This window comes from Oryctolagus cuniculus, chromosome 12 (assembly GCF_051225735.1).
Source record: "Oryctolagus cuniculus isolate XC-2025 breed Fujian yellow rabbit chromosome 12, ASM5122573v1, whole genome shotgun sequence".
NCBI lineage: Eukaryota > Metazoa > Chordata > Mammalia > Lagomorpha > Leporidae > Oryctolagus > Oryctolagus cuniculus.
Window position 1 is genome coordinate 2,762,496 of NC_142878.1, and position 12,770 is coordinate 2,775,265.

At 63.7% G+C, this 12,770-nt stretch overlaps 1 protein-coding gene and 1 long non-coding RNA gene across 7 annotated transcripts in view; one reads left to right on the forward strand and one right to left on the reverse strand.

Moving 5' to 3' along the window:
* SLCO3A1 (solute carrier organic anion transporter family member 3A1) overlaps positions 1-12,770 on the forward strand; it is a 158,203-nt gene that overhangs the window by 34,478 nt on the left and 110,955 nt on the right. For 3 of the 6 annotated variants that reach the window (XM_070053478.2, XM_070053479.2, XM_089311089.1), the window contains exon 2: positions 7,876-8,338. The exons of 1 other annotated variant lie outside the window; for it this stretch is intronic. In XM_070053478.2, coding sequence (XP_069909579.1) covers positions 7,876-8,338 — 463 coding nt within the window. Of the gene's footprint in view, positions 1-3,914; positions 4,133-4,903; positions 4,983-7,875; positions 8,339-12,770 lie in introns of those variants that run through there. 2 more of the 6 variants (XM_070053477.2, XM_089311090.1) reach the window with 2 other exon arrangements.
* LOC149122911 (uncharacterized) lies at positions 125-4,894 on the reverse strand. The gene is made up of 2 exons (XR_016218653.1): positions 4,603-4,894; positions 125-814 (listed from the first exon to the last, which is right to left on the reverse strand). It is a non-coding gene; the product is annotated as an uncharacterized LOC149122911 (long non-coding RNA).

A 12,770-nucleotide genomic window follows, 5' to 3' on the forward strand; every position in this document is an offset into this window, starting at 1 on the left:
CCGGAAGTCGCCGTGTCCTTTCCTTCCTCTCTCTGGCTGGGTGTGTCCGGGCTCTGTTGCTGGGTGATCCAGGGGCGCACGTCTGTTTTCTGTCCCAAGTCTTTGTTTCTTTGTTTCTTCTGTATTTCCTTCAGTGTTTCCTACTTTCAATTCCGTCTGCCCCCCTGTGTTTTGGATTATTTTCTTAGTGACTGCGTGTACAATATGTCTTTTCCTTGTATTTTTATCAGCAGTAACCGTACATATTTGTGGGGCTCTGTGCGACGTTTCCATCCACACCTTGTACCACGCACTGAACCAATCCTGATGGGTGTGAACATGTGTCCTCTCGCTGTGTGTGTGAGCGCGGCGTCACTGTGCTGTGCAAGGAGTGAGGAGAACAGGAGAAATCCGCCTGTGCAGGCTGGGCCTTACCCCGTCTTCCTTAGCGTTCACTGGAGTGTCGGGACAATGGTGCTTCCCTGCACCCCAGGAAATCCCTGTGGGGCTCTGGGCAGGGAGGGTGGGCCAGCAGCGAGTCCTCCTGGCGTCGTCTGAGAAGAGCTTTATTTTGCTTTCATTTTCAAGTGCCGGTTTTGCTAAATATAGACGTCTTGGTTGGCAGTTTCCTCTCTGGTCCTTTGAGTGTGTCACGCCATGCTTCCTGGCCTCACGGAGAGTCAGCTGTCACCGTCCTTGTCACTGCGGGCCACCCGGGTGCCGGGCGGCCGTTATTTTTAACATTGTTGCTTTCAGTGTTTCCTGTTGGGCTTTGCTCGCTGCAGAACCATTTCTCTGGGTGTGGGTCTCTGTGTTTGTCCCATTCTTTTATTATCTAGAAAGACAGGGGAGACAGAGAGCCACCATCGGCTGGTTCACCCCCAAGTGCCTGCTGAGCCAGGCCAAAGCTAGGAGCTGGGGGATCAACCCAGGTCTCCCGCATGGGGGACAGGGACCCCACACCCGGGCTCTCGGGTGCGCGTTAGCAGGGCCTGCAATCGGGGTAGAGCTGAGACTGAAACCCGGGCACCCCAAGATGGACACCCCAAAGCCTGGCCCCACACCAGCTGGTCCTTGGGGATTTGTTGCATCTCTTTTTTCTTGGACCTGTAGGTTGACGTTTTTCATCACACTTTGGGTGTTTGGGCCATTATTTCTAACTTTTTTTTGGCAAAGAATTATTCCCTTATCAGAAAGATAGAGCAACAAGTGGGAGAGAGAGAGAGAAGTCCTCCATCTCTGGTTCACTCCCTAAATGGCTGCAACAGCCAGGCCAGGCCAGGCCAGGGCAGGCCAAGGCGCCGGGCCAGGAACTCCATCCTGTTCTTCCGCGAGTGACAGGGGCCCAGGGACTTGTGCCATCTTCTGCCACTTCCCAGGCGCGTTGGCAGGAAGCCTGCTCAAAAGTGGAGCAGCCAGGACTTGAACTGGGCCTCCCAGCTGGCATGCGGGAGTCGCCGGCGCGGCTCAGCCCTGTGCCACAGCTCCGGCCCTCAGAGGCTGCCCTGCTGCCTCTCTCCGCATCCCTCAGGAGGTTCCTGTTAGAATGTGCTGGAGCGCTCGGCCGCCTCTCAGGCCATACTTGGCTTTGTTCTTCATTGCGCGTTCTCTGTTGAGTCGTCAGCAAGCTTGTTTGATTCCCTACGTGTGCAGCTCTCCGTTGGCTGTGTCCAGCATCGAGGTTCACTCTGAGGCTCCTGGTGCCTGCTCGTCTCCCCTACGTGATGAGGGCTGTGCCTTCCTCTCGCTTATTGCAGTGTCTCGATTTTTTCTGTTAAACTGGACGTGAAAGGTAAAACTCTGGCAGCTACGGACTGCACTTCCTGCCCCTGCCGTACCGCGAAGGCTCACTGCCGTTTGCTTTATTACTGCCTGGGCCACTTATGTCTCCCTCGTGGCACGTGACACCCATGTCTTGGCTTGGTTTTGTCTTTCTGGTCACATCTGCCTCCCCGGTCTTGATTCCCTCCTAAGCCTGTTTTTAGTTTAAGCCTCTGTTCACTAGGTCGCCGCTGGGCCTCACGCCGTCCAGCCTGAGTTTGTGTGCGACAGTTCCAGCGCCGAGACGGTAGGCGGGGGGCAGGGAGCTGTGCGTGGTCCCCGCTCTCCCCTCCCTCTGGGCGCCTGCGTCTGCTCTGCCCGTGGCCAGCAGGAGCGGGTGGACGGCAGGGACCTGCCCTGCTCTCCCCAGCCTGCTCAACCGGAGGTGCCGGGAGCCTGGCGAGGAGCCTGGGGTGGCCTTGCTGGGACTTCCGTCCGGCCTGCATCTGCTGCTCGCGCAGCCTCCGGGTAACGGAGAGGTTTCCTCGCTCATCCACCATCAGGGTCGCTCTGCTGGCTGCCCGTGCTGCTGGGCGTGGATTTTGCACCCAGAGGGAGCTCCCTGCAGCCGTGGGGCTGCTGGCTGGGTGAGCTGCTGGAACCAACCCCGCCTGGGAGGGGCGGGGGGCAGGCAGGGGGAGCGCCAGCTCCTCCTTACCCAGGATCGGAAGTTCCTCGTGCGTAAGTGCTCTGTAGAGTGTTAGAACATTGCGTTGATTCTGACAGCGAGGCCCGGTCTCACTGCTGTTCCTGGGACGAGGGCCTTCTGGGCTCCTCAGAGTGTGTTCCAGCCCCGACGTGTCTTCCAGTCTTGAGAGGAAACGCATGCCGCTGGCGCGGGGGGGGGTCTGCTGTCTCGGTCCCCCACTTCTGCAGAGCTCACATCCTGGAACTCACCAGCGCCTGCCTCTCGTGTCCCGCTTCCGCAGCCCTTAAATTACTCCTTGGGGGAGAGAAAACCCCACGGGGGTCTGGCTCCGCTGACGACAGGAAGGGTTTCTGGGCTCCGGAGGTAAGCCCCTCCCCCCACCTTCCCAGGCACCTCAGACGAGGAGTTGAAGTCACCCCGCAGATTGTTCTGTGGGATCCAGAAACAGACTCGGCCCGGCCCGGCTCTGTGTTCACGGCAGGTGTGCTCCGTCAGGTGTTCTCATGCCTGGGATGGCCTTTGCAGACGCGGGATGACGTGGCTTCCCAGACTGCACTGGCCGGGGGCTGGCAGCGCAGGGGCAGCTACGGCAGGTGCAGCCGGCCCAGGGCAGCCCAGCGCCTCTTCCTGAACATGAAGCCTGAGGGGCACGGCCGTGCCCACGGGTCTGTTTCTCCACCACAGCAGCCGAATTGAGCAGTTGCTACAAGAGCTGTATTCTGGTCCTTTACCGAAAACCTGGGCCAAACGCTGATCAGGAACCCTGCCCCTCCCCCTTTAAAAAAAAATAAAAGATGCACTAATGTGAAAGGCAGAGCGTTAGAGACAGAGCAGCTGGAGGCTCCATCCACTCCCCAAATGGCCCCAACAGCCAGGTCTGGGGGAGGCTGAAGCCAGGAGCCTGGAACTCCACACCTCCCGTGTGCTGGCTCTCAGGGGCCCAAGCTCCTGGGCCGTCCCCTGCTGCCCTCCTGGGTGTGTCAGCAGGGAGCTGGATCAGAAGCGCAGCAGCCAGGACTTGAGGTGACTGATATGCGATGCCTGCCATGACCTAGCCTGCTGCGCCATGACGCTGCCCCAGGCCCTTGGCTTCGCCTCAGCGGGAGGCAGCCGTCTCTTGCCTGCCGTCAGCGTGTGCCCCGGGATCTGGGCCCTGCTGCTCCTGTGCGGCCTCAAGCTGTGGTTTCCCCCAGGTCCCCGGGGGCAGCCTGGGGGCCCCAGCTCTGCCCAGCACCCCCGCGAGGGGTTGGACATGCAGGCGGCTGCCCGGCTTGGTGTCCTGCTCTCTCAGCCTTCACCTGGGCGCCAGGTTAGGCCAGGTGAGATGCCTCTCAGGGGCTTCTGGCTCGTGCACAGGTGCCCAGGCCCACCTCATGAATTACATCCGGTCCAGGTGGGATGGGGGCGGGGCAGCACTGGTCAGCAGAAGCCCCCAGGTGACGCTGCTCAAGCCAGACGTGAAGGTGGGCGGGGTGGGTTTCCCATGCTCCTCTGCTTCCCATAAGAACCCGGCTTCTCCAGCGGCCACGCCCGGGCTGGTTCCTTTTGCTGGTGAGAGAGGGCTCCTGCGGCCTGGCCCCCACGCACTCCCGTCAAGGGCACTCGGGACATGAGGAACTGGAGTCTCCCTGTGAGGCTGAGCCCTGGCTGCAGGCTGCCTGGCCGTGACGCAGACACACAGAGGTGCGGCCCCCAGTGCAGCCCGCGTGTCCCAGGTGGAGAGGGCGTCTGTGAGCCGGACGTGCGGGGAGTGCTGTCAGCTCGTGTCTCACAGCCCTGCACGCTCTGGCGCGGAGGCCCTTGGAGGAGAGGGCGCAGAGCAGGGGCTCCGGGGAAGGGGGTCCCTGGCCTGCGGCACCGGCACCAGCCGCCAGGAGCTAGTGGAAGCGCCAGCTCCCAGGTGGAGGCACTCCGCCCCCCTCCCCGCCGAGGTCTGAGGCCCATGGGGCGACTTAGCTGCAGGTGGGGCTGCAGAGCCTGGCTCTGGACAGGCAGCGAGCCAGTGCCGGCATGCAGGGTGCTCAGTGGCGTCAGAGACCCTGGGAGCCCTAATAAAGCCCCGAGCCCCGAGCCCCGGCCCCGGCCCGGGCCCCAGCCCCGGCCCCAGCCCCGGCCTCCGGGCTGCATCCTGGCCTTGGGAATCTGTATTTTACCAAACGCTCCAGGAGATGGTGAGATGCAAGCCGGCTCCTGTTGGGACCAAGGCGGCGGGAGCCCGGTGAACGCTGCATCCTGCTCTGCCGGCCCCATTTCCACGCGGCCCAGGCTGCAACCGGCCCGACATGTGGCTTCCTCCCGCAGCTGCGCCCCACCTTGGGGCTGGGCTGCCCACCAGTGGGCTTCATGGGCGCATGCGCACGGGTTGCCCACCAGTGGGCTGATGGGCGCATGCGCACGGGTTGCCCACCAGTGGGCTGTGTGGGCGCATGCGCACGGGTTGGTTCATCTTCCCAGAACCCCGGCTTCCAGGAGCTGTGACGGCAGCTGCTGGTCTAACCGAGCCACACGGCATCTTTTCAGAATGCTTGTGGAGGTGAGCTGTGGGTTGGACAGCATCCCCGAGGCCACAGGTCATGGACACAGGGCCCTGCCCCTTCCTGCCACCCCGTGGGTCGCTCTGCCAGGAGCAGGGCTGAGCCGGAACGCGTGGCAGGCACCGGTGCTGTCTGGAAGGCTCATTACTGTGCGTTTTGCCCCCCAGCTGCCCTCATCCATCGCCATGAACGCACACACCTGCCTGAGACTTCGCCTGGGGCCCACCTGCTGCAGAGATGGGGGCGCGTGTGCGTCCCCACGCCTCATGGCAAGGAGGAGAATCGGCTTCCTCGGCCCTTCCCCCACAGCGGCCGTGGTCAGCTGGCGGCCAGCGTCCCCTGGCACCCTGCCCAGGGCTGTGCCTCCTGCAGCTCTGCACCCAGCTGCCTCTGGGGCTGACGAGTGTCGAGCAGCCTGCCGTAACCCCCTCCTGGGCATTTCCTCTGTGTGTGTGTGCCTGTGTGTGTGTGCCTGTGTGTGTGTGTGTGTGTTGCACAGACGATGTGCCTGTCACCTGAGCAGCCCTGAAGATATCCCAGGGCCAGGCTGCTCCCCAGACCACTTGGGGGGGTCTGCCTGCGTCCACCTGCATGGGGGGGGGGTCAGGCATCTGAACTTCTCACGCCTCCCAAGTGTGTCCAGTGTGCAGGTGGAGCTGAGAGCCCTGGGCAAACACCATTCACTTAAACGTGCGGGGTGGAAAAGGAGGCTGGGAGGAGGGCACACAGGCACGTGGGTAGCACGGGTGCCCGCAGGGGTGCATGGGACTTAGCGTCTGGACTTAGACCCTGGGAGCACGGCCGGATCCCTGCTGTTCTTCTCCTGCCCTCCGTGGCAGGGTGCAGCTGGCCTGGTCTCCCCTGTCGGGAGCTGCCCCTAGCATGCTGCCCGCCTAATTCCCTGCTCTCGGCCTCTTCTCCTCCAGCGGTGACAGCCTGGCCATTTCTTCGGCTGCATTCACTCCTCCCTGCACCTGCCATGACCCTGACTGTGCTGTTGCCCATGGATAGACAAGGCTGCAGCGGGGGTCAGGCTGACCCCTCCGCCAGCGTGCACGGGCTCTGCGGTTCACCCTGGCGTCTGGTCTGTGAGGTGGCGCCCTTGCCCCATTTCCTGGAGGGGGACACTCAAGCAGAGTGAGGTGGCCGTGGTCACCCAGAGTGCCTGTCCCTGCCCGCCCTGCCATGCAGGGGTGGCGGCTGTGTGCCAGAGCAGGGGCTGCAGCGGGAGAGCTTATGATCTGCACAGCGCGCTGAGAGGACTCTGAGCTAAGAGAACCGGGGAGAAAGAGGTTAAGTGACTTGGACAAGGTCACAGAGAGGATTGAGGGTTCACGTCACTTCGTCCCAAGCCTGGGATCTGAATTCTGGCCCCACACAGCACTGGGTCGCCTGAGTCGCTCACGGTGACGTGCAGGGCCCCTTCTAATGTGGCCTCAACCGTCTTCCAGCCACTTCCTGCTCTGGGACTGAATCACACCAAGCACTTCCGCTCTTCCTGCCCGTCAAGGGCTCATCCGTGGCCAGGGCTCTTGCTGTGCCCTGGCCCCGGCACACACAGGAGGGGCAGGTGCAGACATCTCCCCCGGGGCTCCCTGTGGTGGCTGGTCCCTCATGACCCCCCCCATCACCCGTTACTGAGTGTGTCCTGACTCTGTGTGTCCCTCCCCCAGGTGCCATCCTGGGTCTGTGTCTACCTCCCCCAGGTGCTGTCCTGGGTCTGTGTGTCCCTCCCCCAGGTGCCATCCTGGTCTGTGTGTCCCTCCCCCAGGTGCCGTCCTGGGTCTGTGTGTCCCTCCCCCAGGTGCCATCCTGGGTCTGCGTGTCCCTCCCCCAGGTGCCGTCCTGGTCTGTGTGTCCCTCCCCCAGGTGCCATCCTGGTCTGTGTGTCCCTCCCCCAGGTGCTGTCCTGGGTCTGTGTGTCCCTCCCCCCAGGTGCTGTCCTGGTCTGTGTGTCCCTCCCCCAGGTGCCATCCTGGTCTGTGTGTCCCTCCCCCAGGTGCTGTCCTGGGTCTGTGTGTACCTCCCCCAGGTGGGATCCTGGATCTGTGTCTACCTCCCCCAGGTGCCATCTTGGTCTGTGTGTCCCTCCCCCAGGTGCTGTCCTGGTCTGTGTGTCCCTCCCCCAGGTGCCGTCCTGGTCTGTGTGTACCTCCCCTAGGTGGGATCCTGGGTCTGTGTCCCTCCCCCCAGGTGCCATCCTGGGTCTGTGTGTCCCTCCCCCAGGTGCCATCCTGGATCTGTGTCTACCTCCCCCAGGTGCCATCCTGGGTCTGTGTGTCCCTCCCCCCAGGTGCCATCCTGGTCTGTGTGTCCCTCCCCCAGCTGTCACCCTTGGGTCTGTCTCCCTTCCTGCCAGGTGTCCTCCCAAGTCCAGGTGTCTGGTCTCCCCCATTTCCATCCTTTGTTGCCAGGCATGCTGGATGCTCAGTAAACATTGTTAGGCAAATGTGGGGACAATCAGCAAAGAGTCTGTGGGCTCCCTGCAGGGCCTCCTACCTGGAACACCTGTTGTCGGTTTACTGACAAACTCTAGGAAGCCTATGTTGGAATATTCCAGAGGGAAGCTGAGAGCTAGTTGTACCCACTTTGCCTACAGAAGTTTGAGTTTATTTTCTTTGGGCGAGCTTTGCTACCGCCCTGGAGCAGAGCCCTGGCTCCCGTGCGCTCTGTGCAGAGACTACACAGGGCGTGTGCAGGTGGAGCGTCTGTGCTGAGCGCTGCGGGCCTGCATGGGGAAGGGGCGCTCCTGGGCCCAGGCCGTGGTCGCCAGACCCTTCTAGGGTGCAGCCAGGTGCGAGGGCCGTCAACGCTGCCCGCCTGGGTGGGGTCTTGGGGCTTCAGGAGGGCGGGCGGGGAGGAGCCGGCTTTGAAATGTGCTCTCGCCCCCAGGTGAGCGTGCTGACCACCCTGGAGCGCAGGTTCAACCTGCAGAGCGCCGACGTGGGCGTGATCGCCAGCAGCTTCGAGATCGGCAACCTGGCGCTCATCCTGTTCGTGAGCTACTTCGGCGCACGGGGGCACCGGCCGCGCCTCATCGGCTGCGGCGGCATCGTCATGGCGCTGGGCGCGCTGCTGTCTGCGCTGCCCGAGTTCCTCACGCACCAGTACAAGTACGAGGCGGGCGACATCGGCCGCGGCGCCGACGGCCGCGACACGTGCGCCGCCAACGGCTCGGGCGAGCGCGGGCCGGACCCTGACCTGGTGTGCCGCACGCGCTCGGCCACCAACATGATGTACCTGCTGCTCATCGGCGCGCAGGTGCTCCTGGGCATCGGTGCTACCCCCGTGCAGCCCCTGGGGGTCTCCTACATCGACGACCACGTGCGCAGGAAGGACTCCTCGCTCTACATAGGTAGGCCTGCGGCCGCGGGGGCATGCGCCACGGGGGCGTGCGCGCGGAGGGCGGCGCCTGGCTGGGGCTGTGTGGAGCTTCCGGGTGGTGACGCTGGTCTCCACCGAGCAGGGAAAGGCCTGGGGCAGGGCGGGGCGGGGCGGGCGGTTCTGTGTTGGTCGGCTCTGGGTGGCTGTGTGCTCTGGGCCTTGTGTCGGACAGCCTGGCTGGTCAGGGTCAGAACCACGCTGGTCGCTGGCTGCTGTTCTTCCACAGCCGTGAAGGGGAGCCCTCTGCACTGGCGGCATCTGCTGTGTCTGGCAGGTGGCGAGCTCGGTGGAGTTTCCTGTGGCACCGTCTGCGATGGCGCTGGGTGTTTCGGAAGCATAATGTGTGTGTGTGCGTGTGGGTGTGTGCGTGTGTGCACAGACACGCACACACTTAGAAGTCAATTCTGTGCTGTCCTTGTTTCCACGCTGGCAGGATGGAAGCGTGCGTGGGTCTGGGGTTGAAGCTTGCAGGCGGCCCGTTGCCGTGCCGTGAGCGGCTCCTGGGCCAGTGCGTGGGCACTGCTGCCGGTCAGTTTGGGGGCAGGGACTGCCGTGCCCCCCCACCCTCACCTCTCACTTGCCAAGAAGAATGCTTGCTCCTAGAGGTGCTGGCGTGTGGTGATGTGTCCCCAGTCCCCGAGGCTGAGCCTTGAAAGGTCGCCTCCCCGTGGGGCAGCCCTGTGCCCCGTGCCTCTGTGTCGCGCGCAGGTTAGAGTGAGGGTGGAACTTGCCGTTCTCATCTGCCACGCTCTCTGGGGTTGGCAGGTCTGGAGCAGGCACGCGGGAGCCCCGTTCTTGTCTCTGCCCCAGCTGCGGACTGGACATCGTCACTGGCCAGACAGGGTGCAGGTGGACGCTGCTGTCCGTGAATAGGCCCGTGGCTGGAGGGGGCACAGTGCCTGCCTGCGCATTGCTGGTATGTGGCTGTGGTCAGCACAGGCCCTGCTGGCCTGGGGAATGCAAGCAGGTGAGACATTGGCTCAGGCCCACACGGCCTGACTGTCCCCCAGGAGAGACCTCCGGCGTCTGTCTGCCTTTGGCATGGGGGAGGGGTCCTTGGGGGTGATTTACCCGTGGCTGCTGTGACAGCGTCAGAGAACGTCACTCCAGGCGAGTCCCTCACAGGCCAGGGTGTCCAGCTGCCCTGCTGGGCTCTGACCGGACGCTGTCACCCCCAAGGGTTGCTGTCTGGTAGCAGGTGGAGGCAGCAGTGGGAGGAAGGAACAGGGAAGCAGGAGGCCAAGTCTTGTCTTGGGTGAGGGGTCATGGAGAAGAGCCTGGCCCCAGCGACCCTTGGGAGGAACATTCCGGCATTCCCCTCCTGAACCAGGGCTACAGCCCTGACCCCGTGTCACTTTGCTGCAGGAAGCGGTGAAGGGGCCAATAGGAATGCAAGGCCCCTCCCCCTGCGGAGAAGGGGGCGTGAAGGGGCCACCGCTGGGCTCCAGGTGTGGGGCTTGCCCTGGTCAGCTCCCTCGGGGCTGGTCCCACGGGAGACCTGCAGCCAGCCAGCAGGCTGGTGCCTGAGGCAGGAGGCGGCAGGGTGCGCATGCCCTGGTGTGATGCTCACTTGGCCCACACACGGCTGTCCTGTGGCGTTGGGAGGGGCGGTGGACGGGCACTGGCCTGGCTGCTGCCCAGCGGGTCTCAGATGGACTCTGTGCACCTGCGGTGGCTGCAGACACACACACACCCCCCCCACACACACACACACACCCCGGGCCGCAGGTGCGTCCCACCCGAGTCGAGCACCTGCTCTCTACCATGGTGCTCATTTGCCTTGGCCTCTTGTGGCCGAGCTGTTGCCGAACTTGCGGGTCCCCAGGTGGCCCTTCAGGAGGGGCTTCCCGGCCAGCACCTCCTGCAGCCGGCCCCTTCCGGCAGGAACTTGCTGGCAGCTTCTTACTACGGCGTCACCGAGAAGTCGGCCTGGGCTTGTGGGGGGATAACCACTGTGGGTGGTGCGTGGTGCTCTTGGCTGCTGGCGGCCTGGGCGGCGGGGGACAGCATCCGGCCCTCCCTGGGGTCGCTTGTCCGCCTCCAGCCCCACGGTGTGGCCTGCAGGCAGCCCATTCCTTGGCGGACTTCTTTTCTCCACACTCACGGCACAGCAGGTTGCTCTCCTCGGGGGGGGGGGGGGGATGATGGGCAGAGGCACCCACTGTGTCCCGTGCTCGGGTGCCCCATCGGTGGGTCATCGCACCTCTGCCACGTTTTGAGAAGGTGCAAGGTGAAGCGAGGTGGGAACGCGTCTGTTTATTCCCAGCTAGGAAGTATCAGTCTCTGTGGACAATTCCCGAAACGAAGGGAGAGATCTGCTGCGATGAGGAGCTGCCCTGCTGTGTGGTGGAGGTGGTCCTCACTGTCCTGCACTGGGGGCTCTGGGGGCTTTTCTTCGACATACCTGGCCTGCTGATAGTTGGCGTCTCTTCGAGGCTGCTCTGTGGCACTGCTGTGGCCGTGACTCCCCACGTGCTGTGGACCGCACCGCTCGGTGCTGGCAGCTGCCGGGGTTTCGCACTTCCCTGGGACTCGGGGAGGTAGTTCGGCTGGTGGGGCCGAGCCTGGGGTCTTGGGGGGATGGATGCCAGGCAGGTGTGGGGTTGGCTCACAGGGCTGGGATGGGGAGAGGCTCGGGGCCAGGCGGCAGGTGCACCCCAGGGGATTCCACGGGACAGCCTGGAAGCTGCAGGGAATAAAATTCATGGGGCGGGAGCAGCAGTCAGAAGTGCACCTCACACCCGAGAACCAGTGTCAGAGGCAGAGTCTGGGAGAGGGGACCCGGTGGCTGTAGCTGCCAGGTGAGCTCGGGGCTGGGAGGAGGTCGGGCGCCTGCCTCAGGTGCTTGGAGCAGCAGTTGGCACGGCCCTGAGCTCAGGTGTGTGAGGCCCTGGCCGACTCTCTCCCTCCAGTGGGCTGACTCCCACCCGCCAGGGCTGCTGTGAACCTCAAGAGCCACCAGGAAGTTTGCCTTACACCCTCCATGCACCTGCCTGTGCCCTGGGGCCGGTTCTGGCCCTAGGCCCGCAGGAAAAACTTGGAGCCACCTCTAGGCCTCGGTGGCTCCCTTAGGTGGGCACAATTCGGCCCTCACCAGACACAGGAAATACCAGGCCCGATCCGTACCTGATTCGGTATATGAAGCTGTGTTGCCATTTGCCCCCCGAGGTACTTGAGAATGTAAATTGATTTTTTTTTTCTTTTAGCTTTGTAATGTGAAAGGATTCTGGAGTCACGCTGTCACAGGGTGGGGGGAAGTCCGCCTGCCCGGGTTGTGCTGCACGGAACTGAGGTGCGATCCGTGGCTTGTGGAGAGGTGGCCGGTTTCGGGGGCACTCGCACAGGAGCCTGTGTCCCGGCTCTGTGTGTTTCTATGGCGCGGGTCAGGGCGAAACTACACAGTGCTGGCGCGCACACACAGCGGCACCTGCACAGCACAGGGAGCCCCAGCCACGGAGACAGGCAGGTTCTCCCGAGCCCGGCCATCCTTGGAGGATGGGCCTAGCCGCGAGGCCTGGGGTAGGGGAGGGGGCTTTGAGGAGGGTGTTCCGCAGGGGCCTCTGCCTTCCCTGGGGTCAGGGGCTCTGGGATTGCCAGGTACCACGGCCATCGCTCCATGTGGTGTGGTACAGAAACCAGCCACAGCTGTACCGGCCGCGCTTTCCCACAGCGTCGCTCCCCCTGAAACCCAGAGCAGCCTCTGTACCGCAGTGCAGGGCACAGCGAGAACCACTCTCAGGCCGTCTGCCGGGCGTCGGCGCAGCCAGAGGTCACGAGCATCCCAGGCGCAGAACCGGGTCACCCTCAGAGCCCAGGGAGCTTCTGGGAGTGGCCTGCCGGCGCCGTGACTGCGGCCCGCCTGGGAAAGCGACTCCGGGCTGTGCCTCCTGGGAGCGGGCAGGGTCCTTGGCTGCAACCTCGAGATGCCGAAGTCCCCCACCCACTTCCCGTCCTAACAGGGTTGATGCTGTGGGAGCGGTCTGTTGGGTTTGGCCCGGCCCCGTCAGCTCGTCCCTCTGTGTGTCCAGCAGTGTGCCGGGAGGCGCCGGGGCTCTTATCTGGTGCTGCTGTATGGTGGCCCGGCCAGTGTTGGGGCTCTTATCTGGTGCTGCTGTATGGTGGCCCGGCCAGTGTTCTCCGTTCTGCTGTGGCTGCTCGTGGTTCACGCTGCCACTCTGCTCGCTGCCTGGGTGACCTTGGACGCGACGGAGTGTGGGCTCTGGTGTCTGGGTGTCTTGATTTGAAGCCCGGGCCTGCCGGGGACCTGCCTCCAAGGTTTCGCACGGGTCCCCAGGTGCCCCGAGCCTGTGGGGTGTCAGTGCTGCCCTGGTCGTCTTTACGGCATTAGCGTCTCCATTTCCAGAAGCAGACAGGGGCACGTGATTGGCGTGAGGTGGGGGCGG